At 41.2% G+C, this 25,616-nt stretch overlaps 4 protein-coding genes across 7 annotated transcripts in view; 3 read left to right on the forward strand and 1 right to left on the reverse strand.

Moving 5' to 3' along the window:
- Positions 1–1,440: 1,440 nt before the first annotated feature.
- On the forward strand, positions 1,441–6,873 carry echdc2 (enoyl CoA hydratase domain containing 2). The gene is made up of 11 exons (XM_072439180.1): positions 1,441–1,711; positions 1,799–1,866; positions 2,692–2,779; positions 3,067–3,153; positions 3,228–3,320; positions 4,071–4,127; positions 4,245–4,307; positions 4,826–4,950; positions 6,203–6,253; positions 6,322–6,369; positions 6,453–6,873. Exons 1-11 carry the CDS (start codon positions 1,474–1,476, stop codon positions 6,528–6,530), a joined length of 996 nt encoding a protein of 331 aa, XP_072295281.1. The 5' UTR covers positions 1,441–1,473; the 3' UTR covers positions 6,531–6,873.
- A 1,528-nt stretch (positions 6,874–8,401) lies between these two features.
- On the reverse strand, positions 8,402–12,629 carry zyg11 (zyg-11 family member, cell cycle regulator). Its single transcript, XM_072437993.1, has 17 exons — positions 12,262–12,629; positions 12,006–12,171; positions 11,655–11,866; positions 11,236–11,553; positions 11,047–11,160; positions 10,857–10,973; positions 10,646–10,786; positions 10,387–10,563; positions 10,245–10,309; positions 10,055–10,154; positions 9,942–9,992; positions 9,702–9,863; positions 9,526–9,573; positions 9,256–9,453; positions 9,100–9,152; positions 8,881–8,978; positions 8,402–8,599 (listed from the first exon to the last, which is right to left on the reverse strand). Exons 1-17 carry the CDS (start codon positions 12,289–12,291, stop codon positions 8,412–8,414), a joined length of 2,238 nt encoding a protein of 745 aa, XP_072294094.1. The 5' UTR covers positions 12,292–12,629; the 3' UTR covers positions 8,402–8,411.
- A 70-nt stretch (positions 12,630–12,699) lies between these two features.
- Positions 12,700–13,960, forward strand: coa7 (cytochrome c oxidase assembly factor 7). The gene is made up of 3 exons (XM_072437994.1): positions 12,700–13,067; positions 13,152–13,292; positions 13,395–13,960. Exons 1-3 carry the CDS (start codon positions 12,962–12,964, stop codon positions 13,838–13,840), a joined length of 693 nt encoding a protein of 230 aa, XP_072294095.1. The 5' UTR covers positions 12,700–12,961; the 3' UTR covers positions 13,841–13,960.
- Positions 13,961–14,731: 771 nt separating this feature from the next.
- Positions 14,732–25,616, forward strand: part of ralgps2 (Ral GEF with PH domain and SH3 binding motif 2) — a 74,201-nt gene continuing 63,316 nt past the window's right edge. For 2 of the 4 annotated variants that reach the window (XM_072439259.1, XM_072439258.1), the window contains exon 1: positions 14,732–14,822. The gene's annotated coding sequence lies outside the window, so the exon portion shown is untranslated. The remainder of the gene's footprint in view (positions 14,823–25,616) is intronic. The other 2 variants (XM_072439257.1, XM_072439260.1) reach the window with 1 other exon arrangement.

The raw sequence follows: 25,616 nt of genomic DNA on the forward strand, positions 1-25,616 counted from the left end.
TTTCCATCCAAAATAAAGAGAGGAGACCAAACAAACCTAAACAAGTTACAGTTTGTTCCCCAAACCCTAATATCATTCAGTACAAACCTTTCACCATATTTCAGCTATTCAAATCAAATACTGTGAGGACACCATCACACACCAAAGTCACTTTCAATAATGACAAACCCTGTTTCACACCAAAACTGAGGCAGTTAAGGCAGCATAAGGAGGCAGCGCACAGTGTCGGGGACCGAGAGCGCTACAAAGATGAAGAGTATGGATTTAGCAGGGAGGTGTCGAGAGCTAGATCACAGTACAATACGCATCTGAAGCAGCAGTTCTCTGACAATAACCCCGCCTCTGTGTGGAGAGGGCTTCGGCTTCTCACCAACTACAAGCCCAGAGCCCCCCATGCTGCAGATGACCGGAAACTGGCTGAGCAACTGAAAACTTCTACTCTAGGTTTGAGTCTATCCTACAGTAGATACATTGTTTTTCTTTAATGCATGCCCTTTTTGACTCTATGTTGTTTTATCATTGTTCATTGTTTTATGAAGTGCCTTTTTAAGTGCCTATGTTTGGGAACGGCAATAATCCTTTTCTGATTCTGTTCAGCTGCATAAATGTGAACACGCCTAAACATACCTAGAGTTAGACACATACCATCCTCTGTTGTCTTTTATAGAATTTAATGAATAGTTTTATTGTATGTCTCGTAATGGCTTCTTCCTGAATGGCTGATTTCCTTTGGGATCAAGAGAAATCCTGTTAGATTAGATTATATTTTGTTCATTCACTTGACGCCACATAACTTGGGCCATAGTGAATGTTTATACATACATGAATCATAAGCTATATGGTAAGATTTCTGGTGAATGAGCCGGCAGATTTGAAAGAGACAAGAAAACACAGTGAAATAAATACATTACAAACAGAAAACATTATAACTAATTGCCTTTATGATATTTAATACGACAATAGTAGCCTAAGTGATTATAATTGACTATTTATTTCTATAATGTCCATGAGAAGCTGAATCCTTAAGACACATGAACCACTGGCTCTTTGTGCCCTTGCATAACCGTAAAGACCCACTCAATAATGCATGGTCAGACTAGACATGGACAAGCTGATGGAAAAGCTGACCTCAACTCCTGCTTCACCTGGTCAAAGAACTCACTCTGGACACTGACATCAGAAGATAATGTGTATAATTATGTCTTTATTTAAAGGATTGAAAATGCAGATTTGGTTTGTGACACAAAAAGAAACTTTAAACGGGAAGTAGAAGAATCCCCTTAATTATGTAACACTTTAAATATGAATAAACCACAGTTTGAGTTACATCGTTGCATAACTTCCAGGGTTATTAACAAAGAAGGATTTTTAAAGTTGAAAAAAGTAACCATAGGAACAGGAAGTTACCTCGTAAACATCCGATTAACGCTTCCTGGTTTGATTCAACAAACTTAACTTCCAACACTATTCAACATGACACATTTTCTTCGCAAGCTTGTGATTTTGCGGTGTTTGACGCAGAAATTGCCCGCGGGATGCGGCTTTCCGCCCGGCCAAAGTCTCCATGAGCCGCACCGAGGAGGAGCGCCACAGGTGACCGGGGGATGTCGCTCTGTGGCCGGGTTCGCTCGCGGACAGGACCGCGGACAGCACACGGAGGCGGAGGAGGCGGAGGAGGTGCATTTAAAGCGGCTGGACAAGGAAGATGAGGGTGATTGCAACAACTTTGATTATTATAAACGAAAATAGGTTTAGTTAGTGAAATGTTGGCAGTCTAATAATGTCTTTTCTTGTGCAGGTATTGTGGAAGTGCGCATGTGCAGACAGAGAGCCAGGAACGCTTTGGGACATGTGTTTGTGTCACAGGTAAGTGCACACGTGATATAATAGATCCATGGTGCACACGAGGGTCATATTATGCTATATTAATATTCTTTAGACTCTAAAGGGGACACATTATGTACAATTATTATGTCCCTCATTAGACTACTCAAAGTTGTATTTGATGGATTCCTGCATATTTATTTCATGCATTTGTGTCTTGAGTGCTCAGAAAATCCCCAATTTCACTTACCCCCTATCTCCACCCCGTCCTCTGTGCTTACCTAGGCTTGTTTTGGGTACATCTACAAGGTTAAATGACACATGCCATTTTTCAACAATAAAAAATCTGATGCTTGTTAGGATGAATGATATTATGAAGAGGAGGGGCCAAGAAATCAATGGAACCATTAACAATGAACTAAATTAAAAAGTATGATTGAAGTATTTTGTACGTTTAATACTATATACCCCCCAAAAAAGCCTAATATGTCCTCTTTAAGTTGCTTACTGATAGGCCTGTCACTAACAATTATTTAGCAGTCGACTCGTCAACGATTTGTTTTTTCAAATGTCAAATGTTTATTTCTAATGAGACTTTTTAAATACATTATCAACCAAATGCATTTTGAAATATGATGACTGAAGACTTCCAGGTGGAGAATAATTAAATAAATAAAGTGCATAATTTATAACAATTTGAAATAGTTGGGTTTTTGTATTGTGTTTTTGACATTTTGATTTAGTAATGTCACTGTCTTTGTTATAAAGTATTTTTAGATATGATATAGATGTATTTTAGATAACGATTTGATGATGATTATGATTGGTAAAGAGTGCACTGAGAAGAATACTTTTCAATGCCTGCAGATGCGAGCGCTGGTGTCCTCTCTGTCCACTGACACAGCCGCCCGGGTTGTGGTCTTTCGGAGCCTGGTTCCCGGAGTCTTCTGCGCAGGTGAGTTCTGTTTTCAGGTGATTTTGGAGAGTTAATGGTTTTAGACCTGTGGCATTAACATCCCTCTATATAGAATTAGTTTTATTCCAAAATATATGGAAGGAAAAATTAACCCATTGCAGTTGGCCTGTTGTTGGGTAAGAAAAGGAGTTGATGATGCAAAACTGAACATGCCACCTATTTTTATTGTCAAAGGATGCTCAACTGTATTTCCTCTGGAGGGATAAATAAAGTGAATATAAATATGAATCAAAGCGTGTCTAAATAATGCCTGTGTTTTGACTCAGGTGCAGACTTAAAGGAGAGAGCCCTCATGAACAACTCTGAGTCAGACCTGTTTGTCCACGGCCTACGCTCCCTCATGAATCAGATAGGTACATCAGAAAGCTTAAATGATTGCAATTAAATGCCACGTTTGTATTCACTTTCCTTTGTTCCGTGTTGGCAGCCGTCTTGCCCATGCCAACTATAGCAGCCGTAGATGGAGTAGCTCTGGGAGGTGGGCTGGAGCTCGCGTTGGCCTGTGATCTTCGCACTGCAGGTCAGTGACGGTTAAGTGAGACCAAAGTGTGATAGCAAAACTTATATTCTTGGCTTTAAAAAAATCAACTCAATTCTCAAAACATGTTACGATTGTCCATTTGCAGTCGCACCACGCAATCACATCACTCACGCTTACACATACAAACATGTTAGTTTCCATGCTTTGTTGGAAAGATGGGACACAACAGTTTACAATACGGAATCAGTATAAAACAGGTCAGATATGTTCTATTTATTTAACAACGGTTCACATAGCACCCGAGGGAATTAATTTCTGCTGTCATTATTATGGCTTCTAGGAAAAACCTTTTATATTTCTGTCATCACCAATTGTCTAGAACATCACCAAAATCACTTTCACTGTCACTTCTTACTGCTGTCATGGACCACCATTTGGCATCACCCCAAAATTCTCTCTTCCCTGGTGGGATTTGACTGCAGTTTATTTTGAGTGCACCAGAGAGACGTAGCATGGCTGCTCGCGTTTAACATTTGACATTGAGCTCTTTGCACTGACACTTTTCTGGCCAGACCTCTGCCCAGCTGTTCTCACTGCAGAATCTGCTCTGTGATTGGCCGATTCACCTCTTGCTGCTGTGTGACTGGTCGAGCCTTGATGCTGTGGTGAGCAGGTGTTTGTCAGCGTTGCTGTGATAGAGGCATCAGTCAAGACGTCACGCCCGATGCAGGTTAATGGCACGCGGCAGACCTTCAACTGTCCTTTACGGTGTTTGTGTGTGTGTTCCAGCCTGTTCTGCACATATGGGGCTGATAGAAACGACTAGAGGTCTACTCCCAGGGGCGGGTAAGAAATCCAGAGGTCAAACGAACAAGTCCATTTGCCCTTGTCATGTTTTAAGTATGTTATATTGAGATGAATGGACAGCTGGAGCTTGACCTTGGAGCTTTGTTTGTCCTGTAGGGGGCAGTCAACGTTTGCCGCGGACAATTGGTGTCACTCTAGCCAAAGAGCTCATCTTCACAGGTGCAGGAACGCTTAAATATCTGTCAGTTTTTTCCTTCCGTCACAGCTAATGAACTCATGAAGTTTAGTAATTTGCATATTTCATGTGACATAGCTTTTATTCTATTTCCCCTATACAGCAAAGCAATCTTGGGGAGGGTTTAAGATGTGGAAGAGTCAATTGTACACTCTCCATTGCTCAGATTTGAAGTATTTGAATTTACTGTATTAGGGCAGCATTATGCATTCATAATAGTCATTGTAAAAAAGCAAGTGTTTCTTTATGTACCCCCCAAAATTTCACATTAAAATAGTTCAGGATTGTACTCGTTATCATAGATTTTTAATTGAACTCAAATCCACCCTACCCTTCGACTATATTCTATTTCATTGTAGCTCTGTAAACCGATCCATTCAGTTCCATAGCTGTCATGCCCTAGAAAACCACAAAAGCTCATGATAAGTGCTTGAGTAGTGATTTGACCTCAGGAAAAGAGTTTCTCCTGCTCATATCCCAGACGGGCTTGTGTCGTTATCAGGTCGGCGCATAGATGGACGGGCAGCTGCGGAGATGGGACTCGTAAACAGGGCAGTTGAACAGAACGAGGATGAGGATGCTGCCCACAGAGAGGCACTCGGTCTGGCCAGAGAGATACTGCCCCAGGTCAGGACAACAGAACACACTGGAACACTCTGCTCCCACTCAGACAGTGATGCTTTCCCACTCCTTAAAAGGGCCACCGAGCAGTTTTCTTATTGCTACTGTCACGCTGCACTCGCCTCTTACATTCTCTCACTTTCACTTTCTCCATCTCCTCTCACTTCTCTCTGGGTTTCTGTTATTACACATTTCTTTCAGTCCACTTCAAATGCCGACTGAGCCAAAGCGGCAATCAAGAAACAAATAGCACAACACTCAGACGGACGATGGCGTATGGGTGCGTAGAGCATAAAGCATTGGCTGAATGGGAGAGACAAATGAAATATAACACAATAACTAACATGTCCATGAAAAGGTGTAGATTTGATCTTCATCGTGGCCTTTGCTAGTGGGTGGAATCTATTATCCTGTCGGTGAGCGTTTTGCCTTTTAACCTTTACAATTGAAACTAGAAAAGTTTGAAGAGCTGAAATAGACCTCAGGATTATGTTGTCACACATCATAGAATTTTCTGTTAGCCTAATGATAATAATAGAATCAAAAAGCACTGAACTTAACATTCTTACATAAATGTATTTACCACTTGCCAGCCATCAGCTTATTGGGAAGTTACTTTAAAGGCCAAAGCCAGATGTGATCCAGGAGAACTGAAACAGCTTTGTTTATTTTTTGGGAAATATGAAACCCTCAACTTCAGTGATAATTTGTGCAAAAATTCTCATGCATTGTCCATTGTCATATATCCTAGTCTGGAGTAGACATGTCTGATAACACCGCTTTGTTGTAAGACAAACAACAATAAAGACAAATTGGGAGCTAATCTTTCTATGAAGAATGTCCTCTCCTTTTAAAAATACGGTTTAAGCCTTGCTGTTGCCCGTTTTGAAAATACCACACAAGCTGTCTTTTTAGAGACTTTCTGAGCCATTTATCGATACAATATGATTTCATCCAAATAAAAAAAGTGATGATGAAAATTAAGATTTGTGACCCCTAATTCTTTTTTTAGCACTCAAGCCTTGAGGACTGTACTCATAACCTTCACCCTTTCACAAAGTTACAATATGAAGAAATCACGAAAGCAGATTTGTCAGAACATCATCCTGTTGAGATTGTGACTGGTGATGCAACACCGAGTACTGGTGCTTTTGTTTCAAAGTCCATCATTTTTGTTGCACTAATTTTGTTCTATATTTGAAGCAAATGTCAAACTTGAAAGCCCTTTGCATTTTAACAGTGAATATGTTTTACACAGGCTCCCATTGCTGTGCGAATGGCAAAGGAGGCGATGAACAGAGGTGCTGAGGTGAGCCACAAGCTACAGTATGATTCTTTTTCTGGGCATATTAAGTGATTATTTTTTTATCTCCTCAGGTGGATATGACATCAGCAATGGCAATAGAGAGGATGTGTTATGCCCGGGTAAGACTCTTGAAATACTGTAATCAGTTCATTCCTAACTTGCATATTTTCAGCTTTTATCTTTAGTAACATGTCTGTTTTAGGTGATCCCCACACGGGACCGACAGGAGGGGATGGCTGCTTTTATAGAAAAGAGACCTCCAATTTACATAGGGGAATAAACAATAGTTTTTGGGTGTAACTGTCACACATTACAGAAGTATCCTGATATGATAACAGCGTACACCATTATGTGCTCAAGCATCACAATTATGTGTATGTAAATAAATGTAAACAGATACAAATAATGTACCTGATTTACTAACATAAGATCTCCCTTATTTCCACACTATATAACATACTGTAGCAGCCCTAATGTTAAATGTTCCTGTCACACTAATGTTATAGATGCATTGTTATTTTGTAAGCTTCAGGTCATTACAGATTGGTTACAAGTTTGGGGCGGCTGGGCCTGTGTGTGAGATGGGACTGACTTGTTTGGGTCTCGGGCTGTGGAGACCAGGTTTTGACACACGGTATTTTCTGTTCTTAGAGTTCTATCGCCATAGTTACGGCCTACAGTAACCAATTCTGTTCTGGAAATAAAGTGACAAGTTGTGAGCACTAACCTTGCATTCATTGCTGAAAAGAGAGATGTTACAATACATGAATCTGTTTAAGAGAAGAGATGACAAAGCAGTCAATATTATAGCTATGGGAATGTACATTCTTTATTTTAACATGAAAACATCACTCTCAGCATGACATGGCAGTTATTTTTCATCTGCAATTCAGTTTTGGGTCTGAATGAGTACCAACAAAACTAAATCATTTAGTTTAAATATGCTTTTCTGGCATTGGTGGTGTACTGTTCACTAAGAAGTTCCCCTTTTTTGGGTAAGTAAAAAAAACAAAAACATTTGTTCCATTCATTTTTGTGACCAGTATTCCGATAAGTGTACCGTCGTTACTCACATTTTGAAATGATAACTTTAGAGTTATCAACACTTCATCATTAGCTTGATAAATAAGCAGATACATATGTTTGATAAAATGCAAAATGATATTGTCAGAAGATAATTGTTGCTTTAATTTGAGAATGGCCCAGAACATGTATATAGTCTGAAAAGACATGCATCCCAATTAGTCATTAGACATTATCCACTTATACAGTATACAAAATATTGATACACAGCTTGTACGATGTACATACACACATGCTCACACTGAAGTGCTTTCTTTGTCTTCAAGACATTGACGAAATGGGAAGCACAGTGAACATTATATTATATAAACCATTTTCTCAAAGCCTCCAATATGAAGTCCAATACATGGACCAGTCCTTTATTGCCACTAGTTTATCCAGACAATTTCATTCATGATCCTCTTTAGAGTAGCTTGCAGATCATTTACAGACAAACTACTGTATATAACTATCACCGTGTTACACACTTATATCACTTTTAATTATTTACGCCTCTATATTGTAAAGTACTGAACAAAGCCATTGCTGTTTCTGGCCAAGTGTCTGTTCATATTGGTTCATAAGCTAATACAGACTAAAAGAAGGGCAACAATCATAATGTGGACCAAATGTGATGTTCCATTTGAAAAACAAACAAACCGACTGCTATGGACAAACGGCCAGGCATTCCTAAATGAATGGTACACACACAATTAACTCGGCATGCTTGAGCTCACAGCAGAGTCATGCGTCAAATAAACTAATAACAATTCAGAGTTACTTTTTGTTATTCCGGTTGGAGATCATAATACTACACATTATTATTTTCTCACCATTAGTGTTATTTTTTGATGGGTTTTTCAAAAGATTTATGAAATAAATAAGGTTGTGTGCAAATAATTGCGTATTTTAATGCATGATAGTATCACACACAAAGAAACCCTCAGGGGGGATATCCAGGCTTTTTCCTGATTTTATTTCTGAAAAGAAAGAAAATGTAATGAATGTTTCCCCCTTTCAAAGTGTTTAAGACCACTGTTATTTATCTTTGAATAGTTATGAAACAGTAAACATTCACTCAGATTGTACCTGTGTGAGATCACTGTGCCGCTGTACGTCTTGGGGGCACATTTATAGGCTGCCCAGTTCGGGCGCGATGGCGCTGTAGACTCTCCAGAATACTCTCCGCCAACATTCTGACATCTTTGTGAGTTTGAGTGTGAGCCTGAACTTGTTCGAGTTGTTGCAGCCCGCCCTCCTCCAACAACATGCTGCAATACCGAGAGGCTAAAGGGAAGAAGAAAAAGTATTTATTTTTTTATATCCACACACACACACGCACACGCACGCACGCACGCACACGCGCACGCGCACGCGCACACGCACGCGCACACGCACGCGCACGCGCACGCGCACGCGCACGCACACGCACACGCACACGCACACGCGCACGCACACGCGCACGCACACGCGCACACACACACACACACACACACACACACACACACACACACACACACACACACACACACACACACACACACACACCTTGGTCTTAGGTGTATTACCATTCTTACTGCAAACATGTTGCATGGCCCAAGCTGCCCATAGTTGGACGCCAGGTGTATGAAAGCACTCCAGTAGTGGAAAGAAAGGGTTGAACGACCTGTGAAATAAACACTGTTAGAATAGTCAAATAACTCCAAACGCACAGAATAGCCAACAGCACAAACACACAGCATTCTTATCCGATTTTCAATTAAAAAGGAAAACACTCTACAGCTTACCTGTAAGCAACCATTTCACACTCCGGTGGAGGCCACTTTGTAATGACATTGTGCTTCAAAACAAAACATATAATAATTAATATATTCAACAAAACATATAATAATTAATATATTCAACATATAATTATTGGCACTTGCTTAGTGGATATTTCTTACAAGTTGTTCAAGCAGTGTGGACCTCAGACTGGGGCTGAGTGTCCAGGCATCTTCTCCTCTAGATGTGAGATGGGCGAGGATTCCTGCTGCAAAATAACTGACCTCCACCTCTGAGCTGTGAAGTAAAGTGCTAATATGGTCCAGGAAACCCTGCACCATCAGTTCTACATGGAGCTCTGCAACCTCTGCTATATTGTTCTAAAATATAACAAAATTGTCAAAATGTGACATCTTCATTTATTGAGCAGTTACAGAACAGCCCAAACTCACCAGTAATCCCAGGACCTTCTGTTGAATGGAGGATTCATTGGGGAATGACTGCAAAAAATCAAACAAAAGTAAAAGACATTCAAGACATGAATCCTATTTTACAATGTGTACCTTAAATAGCAAAACAAGTATGTCATTCAGCATATTTGCATTTACACTATGTAAATCAAAGTTACCTCCAGCACTTTTATAAACAGATCCAGCCCTTGGTTCTCAATAAAATGGCGACAAGTTGTGGGCGATTCATCAGTGAGATTCCAGAGTGCACTCAAAGTGAACTTAAGAGTTGCATCAACCACGCCTTGAGTGGCCTTCTGCCGGACTATATGCAGTAGTTGCTGTAGGTGAAATTATTTTAATTTGAATTAAAAAAAATTCTGTGTCACCAAACAATGGAGGACATAAAGAAAAACGACCTTCACTATGAACAGCTCTGCTCCAAGCTGGGCTGTCTGCTCTGTTGACAACTAAAAAAGGACAACAATTTAAGGACTTGTTACTAATTTTCTTCAGATATTACAATATTTACTTTGGCAGCAAGAATAGAGATGATGGCTACGGCCATCCTCTGCATGTTTTGATCTTCATGATTACAAAGCCACTGCATCACAAGTTTAGCTGCTTCAAACCTAAATTAAAAACAGAATACAAACCAGTTTTGCCCACAATTTATGCATAATAAATAAAAATATATTTAAATTCAGGTCTAAGAGTGTTACCTATTAAAGGGGACTTCCTGCAAAATACGATCACTGCACAAAGACAGCAGGCAGTTTTTCTGTAGCTAAAGAGAGAAAGCAATTGTTTGTACCATGTCAATCAGACAAAAACAGGTATGTAGAAGCAGAAAAGGAAAAACACCTGTTGGTGGTTGGGAAATGTCCTCATAGCCTCCAAGAGTAGTTGAGTGACAGTGCTCAAAAGTCGCACTGGCATTCCTGCTGCCAGGTCCTGCTTTGTGAGGTTAAAGACGCACGCGCTGGCTGCAAGTTGGACATTCAGAGTGGCTGGATGATTCCTCATTCCCAAAACAACCAGCTGCAGACACAGAAAAAACATGTTTAGTGGGTGGATGTTTGTATCCATTAAAGACACGTCTGTATAAGTTATTTCAGTTCACCTTAAGGATATCTGGTCTCGGCTTTTCCATGACATGGGTGAGACTAAACAGATGGAACAGGGCTTCTCTAACAAAACCTTCTCTCTCACTGTACCTGCGAAGAGCTTCGCATATCTGCGTCTCATTGGCCTCCCCAGTTACCTTTAAAGTACAAGGTAAATTACTACAACTGTATAACATCATGAATTATATAGTACACATTTAAAGCCACCTTTAGGTTTCCTTCTCCAGAGAGAAAATCAGAAAACCCAGCATCTGTAGCTAGAAGTCCAACAAATGTCATTCCTGGCCTCTCCTCAACAAATGCTTTAACAGCCGCATCGGTCACCTGTAATACACAATGAATAGTGGATAAATATGTTGTAAAAATCTTGCTTAAACTTTTAATAACCTGGACATACATGCTTTCTCCCAGACACATCCAGGGAAACAAGTCCAGGCAAAATCCCAGGCTGCCCAAGTAGTTGACGGGCCACATCAGAAGTGAACTGTTTGTCATCACTGATATCTAGATGCTGCATATCACAGTGAGAATAATGACGATAATAATAACAAAATATAACCAAATAAAAAGGGAATAATGAACTCACCTGTAATACATCCAATTGGCCGATGACACCAAGCAGCTGTGCAGTGCTCATCTCAAGTCTCTTTAACTGATGCAAAGTCAGAGAGCGTAGTCTCTCCTTTAGACCCAAGAGAGGAGACAAGTTTGTGACAGACGTGTTGGACAGATCCAAGCTCTCCAAACGGGGCAGGGAGCAAACGTCCACAAGCCCCGAGTCATAAAAGTCCACATTGGCCAAAGATAGAGAGCGTAGAGCGTGGAGGGAGCTGAATCGATACTGGATTGGTTCTTCCAGAGAGCACATTGTTAGACCGGTTAACACAAGTCGCTGGATGGATTCCTTTAATAAGAACATGTTTAAATAAGATAAATTAACCTTTATTTGTCCCACTATGGGGTAATTTCAGCGATGATCATGTGTTGTTACCCTTCTGAGCTTACCTGACAGTACTTATTGGTGGCCAGGCCTTGTAAAATATCTGGTATGGTGAGATCTGCATTTACTCTTGCAGCATCGAGCTCCAGCAGCCTGTGCGGACAGACGCCTCTCTGAAAGGCCTCAGCAGAGATGCGTGCAGTCCGGATACATGCTCTCCTCAAGCGAAGATATTCACTATTTCGAAATACCCCTACTGTGCTGTCATTCAAAAGACCTACAGGAGAAGAAGACAAGCCACCCAAAGTTAACTGGAAATATGCTGTTTTAGATCCATATGCAATGAACTACTTAGTGGAGGAATGCTGCAGATGCACATTGTTGGAATATGAGAGATACATTTAATAGATACACACCCTCCATGGCCATCTTGGTTAAAAGCTGGTCTGCGAGCTCTTGTGGGAACAGGACAGCCTCTCTTAAACACAGGGATCCATCAGGGCGCTTCTGACAGAAATATTCCAGGTTCTGGCTTACGTAAATCAGACACAGGTCTGTAAGCGACGCGGGGGACGCTTCATCCTGGAGGTTAACAACATGGTCAAAACACTTCAAACCCTATGCACAATTATCCTGCATCACAGGAGAAGCAGATGGAAAGATGTGACTTACCGTGTTTAAAAAACTAGCGGCCATCGCCATGGTAAACACCTAGGAATCGTTCATGTATACGCAGAAACCCTTTTCCACAATTTACTATACAACACGGCTATTTAACACACACATGTTTTACAAATCGACATTGCGAAGATGAAAAGACGAGTTTAAATATGTAATAAAGACGATCGGGCAAAGCTAGCTCACTTGTTGTTGCCTCGGTACAGGAAATTGGCTTTTCGTGCAAAAATGTTGGGATCCGTCGCCAACGCTGGAATAATGCATGTTTTAGAGAGACTAACCAATAGCTGACTCGACAACAGCTTTGAAATTACGACCGAGGCTTGTGGATAGTTGTCACCTATTCTTGACTGGACCGAAAGACAGTAAAACAAAGGTTATAACACAGGAAGTACACGCTGAGTGGGCGGGACTACGGAAGCCTGGTTACTAAACAATACGGAAGTGTGTCGGCGCGGCACCAGGCATGGTTGAATTACTTAACATATTTATTTCTTTACTATTCATCATCACAGCGAGAACTATTCGTGGCTGATTGTGTTTGGTCAAATATTCGATTCGTGAATATCGGGCATCTTCTTGGAGGTCTCAGCGTTATATGTGAACGAAGTAATCCTAGTAGCAAGGTCATAAACCGTCCACTCAGTGTGTAACTCCGACTTATACGCGACATTTAGAACACTGGGCTTCGAGGATGGCAGGACTAATTAACTTTGAGGACGAGAAAGAGGTAAAGCAGTTTCTTGACAATTTGGGAGTGGAATACAGCTTCCAGTGCTACAAAGAAAAGAACCCTGAAGGTATGTGCACTGTCCTCACACGAGTGGTGCTGAAATAGCCCAACCTTACAATCCATTCAATTTCTTCTACATTGTGACTTGCAGGATGTCAGCGACTGGCTGATTATCTAGAAGGGGTGAAGAAAAACTATGAAGCTACAGCTCAAGTGCTCAAACACAACTGTGAGACACATGGGCATGGCGAGAGCTGCTACAAACTAGGAGCCTATCATGTCACAGGGAAAGGTAGGTGCAAATGCAGTTGTCATTCAATTGAATAATAAACAAGCCTCTGAGTTTGCGTAATAAAGCTATTCTATCCAACTTATTTCTTTGTTATTGTTCCAGGAGGAGTGTCTGAGTGCCTAAAATCTGCCTACTCCTGTTTTCTGCGCTCCTGTAACGCTGGAGGAAAGAAGTCTACAGACGCCTGTCACAATGTAGGTCTGCTGGCTCACGATGGACGAGCTATGGCTGGAGAACCAGACGTGATGGCTGCTAAACAATACTATGAGAAGGCCTGTTCGGGTGGATTTTCTCCTTCATGCTTCAACCTCAGTGCTTTGTATATCACGGGCAATCCAGGCGGTGTGGCCTCGGACATGTCACTAGCGCTGCAGTATGCCACCAGGGCTTGTGAACTGGGACATGTGTACGGATGTGCCAATGCAAGTCGCATGTACAAGCTCGGCGATGGCGCAGAGAAGGATGACAAGAAGGCAGAAGAACTGAAAAACAGAGCGAAAGAGCTTCATGGTTTGGCGAAAGAAAGGCAGCTTAAATTTGGAGAGTGAATGTGAAACAGTTCTATTCCATATAAAATGTGTTCAATTGTTTCTTGCCTGAGAACAGCTCTATTTTTAAACACATCAAACATAAACACCGAGTTGTAAAGAAATAAAATGTATGGTTGAGTTGATGGTGGTTATATGGTTGTGATTTGATTTTTTTTAAATAATAGCAATTATTTAGTAAGGTCACTGATAATGACAAAACCAATAGTAATACGCATTTTTAATCCTTCTTGCAAATTTTTTCTCAACATTTATGGTAGAGGGTCTACCAAGAAACCAAGGTATAATTCAATGCAACATAAATAGTACAGATAAGATAAACTTTTATTTGTCCACACAATGGGGACATTTCAGTGTTGCAATGCAAGTAGGTACAGAAGTAAAAGAACAGATAACTTATAGAAAGCTTTAAGAAAAACAACAACACATTCTTAATAGAAACGCTCTTATAAACAAAACTAAAGTAGAGTAAAGAATGTTGCCTATAAAGAGTAAACCCACCCTCCCCCCTCCTTGCCTGACCAGCCCTGACCACTCGCTTTGAAAATGAACAGAACGTAGGAGGCTGGTCAGGCTGACGCTCCTGCGTGTAATTCACTCTTTGCACCACAAGAGGGCGTTAGAGTACGTTTGAACTTTTTGAACTACACAAAAGTATTTGATCGTGTGTGTCACAAAGCAGAAACCTCTTCACGCAGTTGTCACATTTCTCCCTCGAGACCGGCCGGCGGCTACAGTAAGTCCACTATTCTCTCCGCGGCGGGTGAAGCGTGTGCGGGCGGCTGTCGTTCGCCCATCGCCGGTGATAGAGCTAGAGTGGCTCCGCCCGCGCTCACGGCTCATTCAAAACAAGAGCCCAGCTGTTGTGCGGCGCATCGCGGGGTCCGACGTTAGCTCCGACCGAAGCTGTCCCGCGTCCGCTCAGGAACCCGCCGGACACGCGTCTGCAGGGGAAGACGACGCGGCGCATCTCCGTGCTGCGGTGAGTGGGTTTTAGGTCTCTTTTCCAGTGTTGTTCGGAGGCCCCCCGCCGCCATGCAGGGAGTTAGCAGCTAACCCCCCACGCACGGGGTGTCGGTGGGTGTTTGTGACCGGAGGATGCTCCCGAATCTTAACTTAAGCGGGGGATTCAGACGAGCAAATCAAACGCGGTGGTCCATCATTTACACCACAAGTTTGTCTGTTGTAAACTGAGCTTACAGACTTTGCCGATGTGGTCTTTTTTTGTGTGCGTTTTGTTTAAAGCCATCGGTGAACACACAGCACCGCGCCCACGAGCATCTCACTCAGATCTGATGCTAATGTTGTCGTTATGCTAATGTTGTTAAGCTAGCATGAGTTGTTGCTGCAGTAACGTTATGCTAATGTGAGCCGTGATGGAGAAAAAAACAGATTAGTTGTGCTTGAACGTGAAACTCTACTTTGAACTGTGTTTGTCTTTGTCCCGTGAGCGGTAGACCGTGGATGCACCGGGGCTGTAGTACGGTTAGTGCGCGGTGCGTGTACCTGGGCTGCACCGTTGCCATGCGGAGCCGGCTCAGCGGCCTCGTGGTGGTGGTGATCTCGGTGCGTTCGCCTCCGGGGAGAGCTTTGGGTGTGGCGTAGTCTCCCGCACATCCACAGTCTTCATTTGTCACAGCGCAGTGTTGTTATTAAAGACGTGCCGGGTTCAGAGATGACCAACTTACGAGCTCATTAGTTGTCATAACGTAACAGGCTGTGAAAAGCCGAACACAAAACCCGGTGGGAGAGACTCCAAGTTGCTTTGTAGTGATGTGTAGTAATGGTCAAAGCTCATCCTCTGACTCTAATTTAAATGTGTAGGAATGATCCATGTTGGTATTTAGTGCTGTGTTTGGAGCTGATGTTCTCCACAGTTCACTTCTGACCTGGAGGTCACAGGTTCACTCATGACTCGCATGCCTTTACAGTAATGTGGTGTCATGTTGTGCAGAACACACTCTAGACCCCAATAACATGGTCAAAAACACAAATGTAATAATTAATTCAATGTTGTTGAGAGAGAGAGAATGCCTTTTTTGTTTAAATGTGAATTTCTGCATGCACAATGCGTGATGGGACTGTTTTTTTTTGTAGTAAACCGAAAGATGCAAATGATGACATTGTATTGTTGTGAAAGGAGGTTACTAGCAGTTAAATAAAGTGGATTCAATACATGATGCCTAATCCTATAAAATACCATAGAGTATTTAGTTCATGTTAAACATTGTATTTTTGTATTGTGAGTAGAATTAATGTCCTGCAATATAGGCCTGCACAATTTGGGATTAAAGTCTAATTAACTGTATTTTTAATGATAGGATTTGGTGTGAATCACATGTATTTCAAAACACGTTTGTAAAGATACAAAAGGAAATAATGGTGCTTAAAAAACTTCAGCATTTGTGATTTGCTAATTGTGTCCAGTCATTTGCAATTTAAATTGCAAGTATAAGTGATGAGTTGGTTTTCCTCAGCTTGTTTGTCAAGCCTTTTCTTACATCCCACCTCATCCACCTGAGGTAATCCTGGATATGCCCGGTGTCCATGGGCCCATCTGTTCAGTACTGCTGTTGAACTATTGAGCTCAAGGCCTGCAGTTAGCAGGATTAGTTGGAGATTACATCTGTGTGTGTGAAATGAAACTCCCATCACACTCAGATCCTGTGTTTACAAGAAAGAGGGATAAAACACTGCAGCTTTGCGTCATCCACTTGAAGCACTGGTCTTTCTCAGATGGAGTTTCTCTGATATACATTACACCATTGTTGCCTCATGTCTTTTGTGAAATGTTTGTGGATGAAGCCCAGCTGCTCACTTATTCTTTTCTTATAGAACCGGGCTGTTTATTATCAGTAAAACAGACTTTTGTAACTGCGTTAATACTTCACTACATTTTCAGCAGGTAGATTTGATATTCATTTGGCAATTAGGGAGTCTATCATGGGAAGATCTGGTAACATGTTGCTAATTTATCAGAGATTGGTATTGCAAAATCCTATATCAAAAAGGTTGACACCTGTCACACTTGGCACAACGGAGAAAGAGTAAAGCTTGTCCTGTTAAGAGAACTGCTTACAGGATTAACCTTGTTAAATTCTAACACACAAGTTTTTAATAGGGATGTAACGATATGCAAATCTCACAGTGCAATTCATGCTGCAATAATGTGCAATAGTGACGTTGTGGAGAGGCTACTAGAATTAAGTTGACAGATCTGTGGTGCAAATCATTCCGGTCATATTTCAAAGAATAGCTTGGGCTGATAACCAATATTTTCTATATGTTGTATACCCCTAACCCTTTTTTGAATATTTTTAACAAAGACATATTTCTGTAAAGAAATTTGTTTTTAAAAATGAATAGAATCAGAGAGAACACATAATGCCCTTCTCTCAAGTCGTGTTTCATCATCATGTTGCGCCGCCTCCTCCTGTAAATATGTCTAAACTGATTATTTAGGGGAAAAACTAGTCAAATAATGTGGGTTGTAAGTGAAATTGACACGCTTGTATTTAATGGTAAGTTTTGTCTAAATAATGTTGGAATTTTGACTCAGAATAAAGACTGGATTAAAGTTTAGTCCTGTCAGAATAAAGCAGCAGAAAGCCTCTGTCCACGGAGATGTTGTTTTCTTCCCGTTTCTAAAAAGGGACATCAGAGTTACCGCTTTCATTGTAATTCGGTGCGACATAAAACAATGACAACCTATCTCAAATCTCAAACCGAGAGGTGTTTCAGCCAATTTTCGGTCATCTGCAGCATGGGGGGCTCTGGACTTGTAGTTGGTGAAAAGCCAAAGCCCACTCCACTTTATTTTCCGAGAACAGCTGCTTCAGACACGTATTTGACTGTGATCTAGCTCTCGACACCTCCCTGCTAAATCCATACTCTTCATCTTTGTTGTGCTCTTGGTCCCCGGCCCCGTGCGCGGCCTCCTTCTGCTGCCATCGTTATTGAGTATACTCATCCAAACTTATCTGTGGCAACTCTGAAAACCTCCTCACTACAGGTTTGGAGAGCTTCAGCCTCTCTGTACGTGGGGATCAGGTAAACCATGAGGTGATCTGAAAAGCCCAAAGCAGCGCGGGCCCTGGCGCGAAATGCATTGCAACAGTCAGCGTGTTCTGCTCTCTGGTCGGGACTTTAATAAACTGTCTGTACTTCACTCTACTTGACTCCTGCACTTTCGCGCTCAGTGGAATGTAAACAGTGGTAAGAATAAATGAGGCAAACTCACGTGGAGGGTAGAATGGTTGGCATTTAATGAAAAGATATTCCAGCACAGGAGAGCAGTGTTTGGAGATCAGTCAGATCTGAAGACCAGAAGTTGATTTCCCCCCAGAGAGATCTGTCGGTCAACTTGGAGCAGCTGGAATCCCCTCCAATTTTACGACGCAGGGAGATGAAGAAAAGTCTTGTCTCGTCTTGTCTTGTTGGAGAGTGAGTTCATGTTAGAAAGGAAAATCCCAGGTAGGGCTGTGCTCAGTATATCGATATCGTGATCTATAGTGACGGACTTCTTGGCAATATGTGTATCGATACAGAGATGCGTATCGTGAGATGCTTAAACAACATTAAGTCATTAGAAATTTCCGAGACCTACAATTCTGAACCTACAGACTGCTGAATCTGAGGAGCAGAAAATGTGACTTCATCATAGGACAGTTGTCTTCTGATAACACTGAGGACATTGTGAACATGAGATTCTAATACATTTTGTTATTCTACTTAATCAAAACATCATTTTAGTAAATGTTTAACACCGGTTATAAGGGAAATCCATGAATCAGGAGGCGTATCGTATCAAGTTTTGTGTATCGGGATTCATATCGTATCATGGACCATGTATCGGGAATTTCGTATTGTATCATGAGGTACTAGGCAATACCCAATCCCAGGTAAGGGCGTATATGTGAGGCCCCCGCTCGTTTTCCTCGTCTGCAGCGTCTCACTTTTGGCCAAAAGAAGGGTTCATTCTGAAGCAGATGCTAAAAAAAAACAGGAACTAGATCCGTCTGAGTTGTGGTTCTGATGGATAAGAGCTCTTCACGGGTGTAAGAGCTGACACACAATTTACGAACAAAAACGGACAAAACAAAGAGCACCGAGACACCAGGACTATATCCAAGATGGCTGATATTGATATTGCTGAAGGACGTATATATCGGCTGATACCGATACAGGGCCGATATATCGTTGCAGCCCTAGTTGCAGATATAAAACAAGTTGCAACATTATTCTAAAGACTTATGAGACATCATGTCCCATCTCTGATCGTTGACTCTTCTACACGCTGCCCAGGGAGTCGCTGCAGTGTTGACTTGCTGGTGCACATGACATGGATATTTTACACAAATCAGTCTACTTTATGGCATGTTTTGGCGGCAACACTTTTCCCTTGTTCTCTATTTAAACAAATGGAGTTCCTGCTCTAACGGAAGTGACGATCAGTGGCAAAAAGAGGAAAAAGTGGACGGGGGGGACTAAAGCGGGCCCTGTTGCCCAAGCGACAGAAAGTGTATGTCGACCACATTCATTCAGCACAGATGGATTTGCTCAGTCACATGTCATCAATTTCAAGAATTGATTCGATTCCGATTTTTACGTTTCAAAATAGTTTTTTTCCGATTTCTCAGATCCCATTCGATCCGATTTCGATTCGATCCAGGGGTTAATGTTATTAAAAATGAAAAATGTATTTGAACCGTTTCCTTCACTTCATGACTGTGTAGAGAAGCAACATATTAAAGCTTCGTATTATATCAATATTAAACAGCAAATCTTACAAGTATTGGTAGTTACTGATGGCTGGAAGACTGATGAAAAGGTTAAGGGTCAATCTACCTTCAAGAAAGATAATCCAGGAGTCCTGAATTATCTTTCTTGAAGGTAGATTGAAGTTCACTGAGGGAAATGTAGAAAATATTTTTTATTTAAAAAAATTAAAATAAAAAAAAAATCGATCTTTGGACGTACAAATTGATAATCTGTCATTAATATGCAAATCGATTTTTAAAATCGCAAAATCGATTTTTTTTCAACCCAGCTCTAGTCATAGGCTTTATCGGACAGGACAGCTTGGCGTGAAGTGAGGAGGAGAGAGAAGGGAGGACATGCAGTAAACTGTCTGAGTCGGGATTTTGACTCGCAACGCTGCGGCCGGCTGCACGTGGAGTCTGGCATGTGTCAAACTCAGACTGAAATCAAACTCTACCTTTTTTCAGTCGTAAGTCATGTGTAACTGTGTAAAGTAGAAGACCAAGACAACTTTACTGCATTATGAATTCAAACTGAAAAGAGGCACTCATGTTTCTGTCTGATTTGTAGAGTGTGTTTGTGGCCTCTGGTGTGAGCCGGAGCATGGTGTGTGTGTTATCTCGGAGACTGGCACCATATGTATCACTGTACAGGCCTGTCTGATGAACACGCTCCACAGAAGGAAGTTTAACACCACTTCCTCTCAGTGTTTGGACCATTTACCATGTGTTTCCTGCTGTGTTGTAAGCTTGTATTGGAGAAGTAACAGTTGCAAACAGCAGTCTGACGGACAAATGTCATGTAGAGACTAGGAGAGTGCTGCACAATATTAAAGGAACAGTCTATAATGTTTTGATGTTACATTTTTGTAAACATGACCTGTTTCCCCAGATACGAGGTAAACATGTTCAAATCAAAAATGGCTTTTACTAATAACAACTGTAATGCTGATTAGGGTTGTCAAAATGATTGAAAATCAGATGCTATTTGGAGAATTCTGGAGGTTCCTGAGATTAACGTCAAGGAGGCGTGGCCTGTCTGTCCATGAACTAAGGAGAAAAAAGTTCTGGCAACACACAATCAGTTGTGATTGTTATCATTTCTTTTTAAACGGTAAGAACATAGTTTTGCTATATGAGAACTGAACAGGACTGAATATGATTATGCTATAATTATATAACGTCCGACCCCTCTAGCATGAGCTTTATGTGGCAGACACTTGAGTCTACCAGCTGATGTCTTATTGTGCTTGTAGGCAACAAAATGGAGTTGGCAGAAGATGTTGTTTTCACTAGGGGTAAGAATAGTTGAGCTGTAATAAAGCAGTATAAACTGTAGAGTAGTGCATGAGGTCCACACAGGGCTAAAGATAGGATCAGCTGAAGCTGGTAAACATGTCACGGTTCTTCAGATCTGCACTGAACCATAAGGTTTTGCATCAGCAGGAACATTTCCCTCTCTACTGCTTTTCAGTTTATTTGACTTCTTCTGCAAAGCTCTAAATGCTATTTTGTATATACTATACAAGATTTTGCTTGTGGAAAGCAGAGGATGCTGAAATAATTAACACGTACACTTCAGGTTAGGAGAATCCGGAGCACCAGGTGTGAAACATGTGAAGGTGTGAAACATGTGAAGGTGTGAAACATGTGCAGGTGTGAAACATGTGCAGGTGTGAAACATCTGCAGGTCTACATGGAGAACATGCAAACTCCGAAAATCGTTGCCCAGAAGTCAAACCCACCACCTTCTTGCTCTGAGCAAAGAGCACTAACTGCTGTGCCACAGTGCCTTTGGCCATGAGCATTTTTGCAACTGCACTTAACAGTTTTGAGTGTAAATAAGTTGACGTCAGCCAAGAAGACTCAATTGATACTCGATTAGAATGAATTGTACTTGAACTACAAATAATTCTCCAGGAAACAAAAAGTTGCGTTTCCCATTGACCCATTGTTTTCCTTCATCACAAGGCGCAGTTGTCCGTTTCCCAGATTAAAACTTATGACCAATCAGAGCGTGCGTTTGACAAAGGCAAATGCGTCCACCAGCGATTACACATTCAGAAACGTCTTTGAGACAGAACTTCTTCCAGGGCCAACAACGCTTTCCAGATGGGAGATGCCTTCCTGCGGAGGTCGGGTGGATTGTGCTGTGTTTGATATTAACCTTCTCTCAGATTCAGTGTCTCTTATCAGTTCTTTGAAGGATTGCAAAGATTGACCTGGTTCTGGCAAAGTGAAAATGGATCGTCTGTACATCTGAATAAACAACATCATCTTATTAGCGTTGGTTGATAGTTAATCATCGACTGATTTTGCTTAAATGTTTTCTTTTTCACGTTGCCCGTTTCAAGTCTCTTGGCTCACCCATTTGTCAGACTTGGTGATGGGCCCTTCTTTAGTGCTGGGGGTCATGGGGTCAAAGGTTAGTCCAGGACCAGGGGTTATAGAAAAGCAGTTAAAGGGTGTAAAATACCAGCAACGGGGCACTAACTCTTGACACTGTGGACGCAATCTCTTTTTCTCTTTTGTCACATGTTGCTGTGGGCTGTGGGTGGTAGCACAAAAGTAGGAAAATGTAACTCTAATTTGTTTGTCTTGTATAAGCCGTTTTTACCGCAGCTTGTAAACTGAGCATTAACGTGAGTGGGTGCATTTGTAACGGCCCGGGAAATAAGCTTTCAACCTAAGTCTTTCTTAGAATGATTACTGTTTTTATAGCCTTGAATGGATTCCAGAACTACGGCAATGCACAATAAGAGGCTTTGAGGTAAAACTCTGCTTACTTTTGGTCCAATGGTGGATAAACAAAGAGATGCCTCGCCCTTCCACTTCCCTGCATGTTGTCCCGATCCGCTGCTTTGTGCATCGTCTGTCTGATCCCTGGTGTTTTGGCCCAGAGCGACACCGAGAGCTAAGACAGGTTATGTCATGGAAACTTATGACCCTAAAGCAAAGGGCTGCCAAAGACAATAGATCACAAACACGGGAAGATAATTCAACACTGTTTTTCTCTCTGCTTTTTGAAGCTATTGTTGCCCTGACTCATCTTCCCTTCATAAGACATAAACGTGTTTCCTTATACTGCGTCTTCTCTCATCATTGCTCCAGCTTTATAACAAATCTGTTATTTTTTGTCGTTAAATACCTGCGCACAGGTAATCACCTTTTTAATATTATATACTGGATTCCCTTTTTGTCCTGCCCTGCCTTACCAATCATCTTGTATATTATTTGCAATAAGGGATGTCAAGATTAACCGTGTTATTTCAACATGAATCATTTTTTCAATTACCGAGGTCGGAATATTTAAAGCTGTAGGTTAATCTTGGGAGTTTAGGAACCCTTTGTGTAAATATCTGTGTACATACCGAGACCAAGTTTATTTTTTACCTTATTTTATTAGTAATTTCTTAATTTATGCATGCCTTATTTGACTCTATTGATGTTGCTTTCATTATTATTAATATTTTATTATTCATTGTTTTATGTTGCAGACTAACGGCGAAACAAGATCCTATGTTTGCGGACTGTGTTCAATGACAATGACAATAAACCTTTTCTTATTCTGATTCTTAAAGAAGGCAGAGGGAATGACACTCGCAGAGTTTGCAGTGTGGGATCATTTTCTGTGCCCTTGGGTATTCCCAGGTAAAAGTCAATGGATATTCAATAGGCAAAACCTGCCATCATAAAGTTGTAGCTAAAGATGCTAATGTGATCCAATGTCTTTGAGATCCATCACAGTTTATCCGGGTAAAAATAAACATCCAATCCTCCAAATAAAGTGGTTCAGAAAGCGTGGCAAAAGACAAACATTCATTAAGTTCATGAAGTGTGAAAGTGAAGGATCTGGAAGAGCAAAGCGTCACGTGCATCATCAAAATTCTAATTCTTATTTCAACACTACACGACTCCTCAGCCAGCGCTTGTCATGATTTTGATCTCCGGTTCAAGGCCTGTGTGTCCGTCATCTCTGGGACAGTTACTGACACAGTAGTAGTTTGGTGTCACCCTCACATGTCCCAGCATGCACCCGCGGCCTGCACTCACACGCCCGCTGCTTTGTATTACTCATTGGTAACTGTCAGACAACTGTCAGGCAACTGTACCAGCATGGTATGTCAAAGTCATGGGAGTTTAGCTTGCTAGTCTTTATGCTTTTAATCCTCAATCCAAGTTACTTAAAAAAAACTTTTTTTTTTTTTTTTTTTACAATTGAACATTCTTTGTTAGTCTTATGTAGGCAATGTATTTAATTAGCGGTGTGGTAAAATCTTGGCCACTTCGATTATTATGATTAGTAATGTCCCTGTGATTACACTGGACATTCTTGCATTGACCTTGCAGTGCACCATAAAAACATTTTGTATCACATAAAAAGTTTTTCTGTGGCATTAGATCTGAATTACCAGTGGGCTACGTTAGCAAGGGGCTACAATGGCACAACAGCATTTTTTAGTTTTTTTCCATTATTAAATGTATTAAATCTCTCTTCTAAAGCAGATCAGTAGGCCCATATTTTAGATGTGCAATGCGTTTGAGGTGCAATGTAAAACAAAAAATAGTTTTACGCATCAGATGAATGTACTAAGGAGAGTTCCATAGTTTAGGACCAGCCACAGAAAAAGCTCTGTCATCTTTAGTCTTTAATCTAGACCTGGTGCAGTCCAGCAGCAGTTGGTCAACCGACCTCGGTGCTCTGCCTGGAGTGTGCAATCTGAGCATTTCTGAAAGGTAAGAAGGGGCTAGATTGTGCACTTAAAAAGAAGTAGTGACTTCTAATCTGGATTCTTAAAACCACAGGTAGCCAGTGGAGCGAGGACAGCTTGGGTGTAATATGGTCCTGGAGTCTCGTCCCAGTGAGCAGGCGTTACAGCCGCATTTTAGACTGAGGACTGGTCAAGGCCAAAGTACAGTTGAAATAGTCCAGGCGAAGTGTTATCAGTGTGGACAACTGTTTCCATTTGGTTTAGAGGCAAATAAGGCTTGTCTTTACCTAAAAGTCCAAGTTGGGAAAAGCTAGTTTTCGCCACTCAACTAATCTTTTCCCTCAAGTTTAAGATTCTATCAAAATGAATGCCAAGACTTTTTACAATGGGGAAAAAAAATAATGAAAACTCACTAAACATGTTTACTGGTAAATCAGGGCAATCATCAAATATTACAGTTTCAGTCTTTTTGTCATTCAAGTTTAAATAAATAAAAAATTAAAACTTCATTTAGTCAAGTGTTCCAGCAGAGGCTGACTTTGTGTTGAGGCAAATCGATTTGCACATCATTAGCACAGCAGTGGAAGGACACTCAATTTTCCTTCAAAATTGATCCCATTGGCATGTACAATGAAAACAAAACTGGGCCGAGAATTGAGCCTTGGAATTTTGTCTTAAATAGAAAGATTCATGGTTGACTGACAAATACCTGTCCGATATGTATGACTGGAACCATTTAATCTCTGCCTATAATGTCAGCACATGACTCATGGCGGGACAGCTCCCAGTTGTAAGCGACATTTTTATCAGATTTAAAATGTCAGTCCTTAGTGTTCCCCACCATGGGGTTTAGGCCATATTTTGACTTAAATTGTACTTAGTTGCCAACCATTTTTATCAACCTGAAAGACCTAACCCAGCTCATATTGTCCAATCTAGAATTTAATCTAAAGTGTAGACATTTCAGAATTTCTGCCATGCCTAACATTTCTGGTGCCTTGGCAGACAATGGAAATTGACAACAAAACACTGTCAAAATTCACACATTAGTTGATCGTATTATCACAACATTCACAGCAAAATGGGTCCATGGGTCCTACTGTTTCTGCTGGTGTGTTGATTGTATCACTTGCACCTTCCACAGCTCTTCAGTTTGGTGTCACGAATGTGTGCCAGCTGAAGTCACGAATGCCTGGACTCTTATATCATGGATCCGTGTGAAATGCTGTGCTCCGTTCTGGGTTTCCTCTATTGTTCAGTGACTTCTTTATTGCTACACATCTATTCACATTGCACTTGTTTAGC

Source organism: Eucyclogobius newberryi, unplaced genomic scaffold (assembly GCF_026437365.1).
Source record: "Eucyclogobius newberryi isolate DKJ021-1_F unplaced genomic scaffold, fEucNew1.0.hap1 SCAF_9, whole genome shotgun sequence".
Taxonomy (NCBI): Eukaryota; Metazoa; Chordata; class Actinopteri; order Gobiiformes; family Gobiidae; genus Eucyclogobius; species Eucyclogobius newberryi.